The sequence below is a fragment of the Atta cephalotes genome (genome assembly GCF_000143395.1).
Source record: "Atta cephalotes unplaced genomic scaffold scaffold00013, whole genome shotgun sequence".
NCBI lineage: Eukaryota > Metazoa > Arthropoda > Insecta > Hymenoptera > Formicidae > Atta > Atta cephalotes.
In genome coordinates this window covers 3,180,371-3,184,596 of record NW_012130077.1, presented here as the reverse complement: position 1 = coordinate 3,184,596, position 4,226 = coordinate 3,180,371, and the positions used below count along the sequence as shown (strand labels likewise).

Here is a 4,226-nt window from a genome sequence, read left to right as displayed (position 1 = left end):
TCGATCTTCTTCGATCCGCAATACACGTGGTCCAGGCGCTAACGAGACAGCTCTGGAGCCATTAAGATCCCGGCTTATCACGATCGGGATGTAGCACGCGAAAAGACTCCTTTTCCAAATTGAAAACGCCGATATCGCGATGGACAATCGGCGTGTATCTGCTTGCCCTCTAATCGCCAGTTAGTCCTGAACGCCGCGATCTGCCGATTTATCGATCTTCAGAATTAGCATTCGAGGCGTGCATCTCGACCGCGGATCTATCGGGGCCGCAGCCACGTAAATTTTAGGGCTGCGCTCACAATTCGGATAGATCTCACCTGTGATCTATGCGTAAATCATCGATTAGCTGCTCCGACGAATAGATCACGCATATCATTCACAATACATTCATGCGGTGTATAGCCAGAACATAATAAATCAAGAAATATTAATATCACGATATAATGATGGTTTTTACGTCAAAGTTTGGCTCGTCGCGCTTCAATGGATTCTGATTACTTCGGAGCGTAAACCCGCCGAAACGTAAAACGCAACAGAAACTTGCATGCCTCGCGTCGCCTGGAGAGAAAGAAAGTTCTAATCCGACGGCCTCCATGAAAACAGACGAGGCGCGTGGCCATATTTTACGGGCGGGGGCGTGAAACGGATAATTTTCGAAGGAAGCAATATCGGATCGTATATCAGGCTGCAGGAACGGCCGCCGTTTGGCTTCAAATTATCGGAAACGAGGGCCAAAACTAATGGGCCCTCGTTAGACCATTTGGCTCCTGCGGGGCACGCTGATGCTGATTCACGCCAATCCGCTCGCTATTTTCGCGTCGCATGAACTGAAGCTAGTCGCTTCTTATATTATAAGACACATCCAAAAAGCTGCATGCTTAAAAAGAATGTATAAATATGGAGAGGAATATTTATGTGATTGTCACCTTTTTCAGTTTACTAAAAATTACATTCTCGAATGCATAAAGATCAAATGCAACTGACGATTTTATACTGTAAATCAAGTGTGGAAATCTATACATAGTGAAAGAAATGTGAATACTATCAAATTTGATTCTTAGTAAATTTCCACAGGACCGTTGTCGCAGACCGTCCCGGCGATTGCTGTTTGAACCGGCATGATAAGTATTCTGAAGTTTACATCCGTGTAATTCAGGGATGACAACAAGAAGATCGGCATTCGATCAGACATGATCCAGAGTAAACCGCGTTTTACCTATGATAAGAGAGTAATGAGAATAAATGAAGATGATGGGACTTCATAGTAGATAGTCTTAATTACAGAATACTGAGCACCTTGATATCTGCTGGAAATATCAAAGCATCGTCGTGTCTGGCAACGATAGCCTGATTGATTGGCGTATAAGGTAACATAGAATTCCAACAGCCGATTGCGTTCTGATCAATCAAGTTGAAGAATTGAAGTCCGTTCTCATCCATTACGGATGCTGTACAATGAGAGAGCGGACCTCTCGACGACAATATCTACATCAAACAAAAATAAATAATGAGACATGATAACTATTTAATTTGTAATCAAATTACAGATAACAGACCAAAATTCAGAAAAGGAAGTCAAATAAATTATAGGATATTGCTATAAAAATGTGAAAAGATATAACAAACTAAAAAAAGAAATAGATAAAGAAAAACAAAAACATAAGGAATCTATTGAACAATATCTTGCAGTTATCAAACCTTAAAGTAACTAAAATAATTTCTTTTCATTTTGTAAAAGAATGTAATATCGATATATAATTAAAACCAGTAAAGTTTTATTGTAACAATTCTAAAAAATCTAAATTTCACCTAAAATAAAAAATAAAACCTTATCAAAATACAATCGTGATAAAGATATAAAAAAAATACCTGAAACTCGTGATAACTATTTTGAGACAATTGCTGATCTCTTAGAATCCTCGTGGATACCGCGAATTCTCGATAGCTGCTAAGGGGATGAAAGAAAAGTGTCCGATAGCCATCTGCTAATATTGGCGACAGACTCATTCCAAAAATACCTTCAGTTCCCCATTGAAAATTTAAGCCTCCTATATTGTAATCACCCGCCAGAGGATCCGGCATAAAATAACTATGCGTTATTCGCCAGGATGTATTTTGCTGCCACGAATACACGATCAAACCGTAACCAAGTTCGTCGGACATATAAGCAAAGGCGTCGTTGCAACCGCCTTTTCCCAAATCAATCGCGATGTTGGCGATAAAAGTGTTCTATATAATAAAAATTGCAAAGTTGAAAATTGAATCACTTTTATACAAAATTTTAAAGATCATGTAAAATATGAGTCCAATGTGAAAGGAACTATACTTGATTAATGTCTTCCGACCTGAGCCTGTATTGTCTCAGCAACTTATCTGTGGTCAAATCAAACACGTTCAAAGTATAAGGACAGACTTGTACAGTTGTATCATCAATTCCTATTGTTCCAGTATCTAACACCCACAGTCTATCACATATATCTACGTGAATCCTGGAAAAAAATATTATATTTAACAAATTTATAAATTGATTAACATTAAATAGAAAAATAAAGAAATTTTAGATACTTCTAATATATATTTCGATTAAGATTGATTAAATTTTCTTTCTTCTCTCTCACCTGTAAACAGTGGTCAACCCAATACCACAATCACCCGCCTTATTTTGGGCCCAATTTGGATAAGGTATAAGTTTCGGTGATCTACCTTGATTAGCATCCAACGGTATATAATTCAACGTAGACGGTATTCCTGTGTACAAAACGTTACTCAGAATCTATTACATTATCTACAAATTTAAATAATTAATTTCGGAGTCAATAATTAGTATATAAAGTATTAAAAAAGTGCAAGACAAAACGAACATTGATTCGCAACTAGATGATGTAAAAAGAAAGCTGCAAGAGAAACCAAGGAATACGTGAAAGGAAGTAATTGCGACGAGTCCGTGAGGTTCTCCGAAGGAAGTGAAGGGGAGACGAAAGGGTAGAACATTAAAGATCTTACACAGCGTGCCGCCGTCATTGTCCGGTCTTTGTGCGACACAAAAAACGGTGGCGCGCGCCAACGTATATAATAAACATAGAGTGTGCAAAAAGATGGAGTGAATAAAGGGCAGCGAGAGCTTGAATAAACCCGTTCGTCGCCGTGTTTCCCTTCCTCCGTGAAGCAGAGGAGAGGGAGAGAGTGTCGGAGGAACTATGAAGGTGGAGGCGGAGGTCGACAAAGACAGAAACGCTCCCATTGAGCGCACACTCGCGGTTTTCGGCGCTTTTTGTCGCGGGCCGGAAGTCGCTCAGACGGGAATCGAGGCGTGTACCTCCTATGGCGATCTTCCGCGTATTATGCCGGCGTCTGCTTCCGGTTCATGACTTTGAAGCATCGCGCCTCGTTTTTGGCAAAGGACCCATTTGTCTGTTGCGTCATAAGATGTTAATCAAGACAATAGCGAAGACATAATTAATGACTAATATTTCGGACATTCACCATCGCGCCATCGTGGTATCGTGACGAATAGCTTATTCCTCCAGATTTCGATGCCGACTGGTAGAGAATTCTCCGGCACGTATTCACCACTTGCTATCGCTAACTGTCGGCTGCGCTCATCGGGATAAGCGAAATCCATTTTTTTCCAGATGAATTTCTCCAAAAGCGGAGCACGTCCAAACTGCATGCCCCATATTTGAATTCCATCGACATTTCCAATTCGTAGTAATAGAAAGTTCGAAACAAGGATGCAATTCCAGATGCAATAATTTCTCATTTTTGTTATTCAATCTCTCCCTTTCTGTGTACAGAAATATATTTGTCTACTATCTTAAAAATATTATTTTAATATTAAAATATTATATCATTATATAATAATTCTTAGGAAAATAACAAATAAAAATATTACATTATAATAAATATTACGTATTCATAAATATTATATAAATATTCCGTATAGGTACTGTATACGTATATCAAACTAATTGTATATATACTACTAATTAAAATTGTGTCTGTAATATATAAAAACAATAATTTGTCTAAAAAACTCTGCAAAACAATGTTAATTGCTTATACATATATAATATCCAATATAATCTTCTATAGATATGCACACGTTTAATACGTTTTTACACAAACGTTGGACATATATTAGCACTTAATATTTAATAATATTTAATACGATACGCGTGCATATACACGTATATATTATATATGTGTATATATATATATATATATAT

The 4,226-nt window shown here is 37.7% G+C and overlaps 1 protein-coding gene across 1 annotated transcript; it reads right to left on the bottom strand.

The window, feature by feature from the left end:
• Positions 1–910: 910 nt before the first annotated feature.
• LOC105617521 (protein yellow-like) lies at positions 911–3,760 on the bottom strand. Its single transcript, XM_012199075.1, has 6 exons — positions 3,484–3,760; positions 2,619–2,748; positions 2,327–2,489; positions 1,870–2,229; positions 1,297–1,485; positions 911–1,216 (listed from the first exon to the last, which is right to left on the bottom strand). The coding sequence occupies exons 1-6, from the start codon at positions 3,758–3,760 to the stop codon at positions 1,058–1,060; spliced, it is 1,278 nt and encodes a 425-aa protein (XP_012054465.1). The 3' UTR covers positions 911–1,057.
• Between the last annotated feature and the right edge of the window lie 466 nt (positions 3,761–4,226).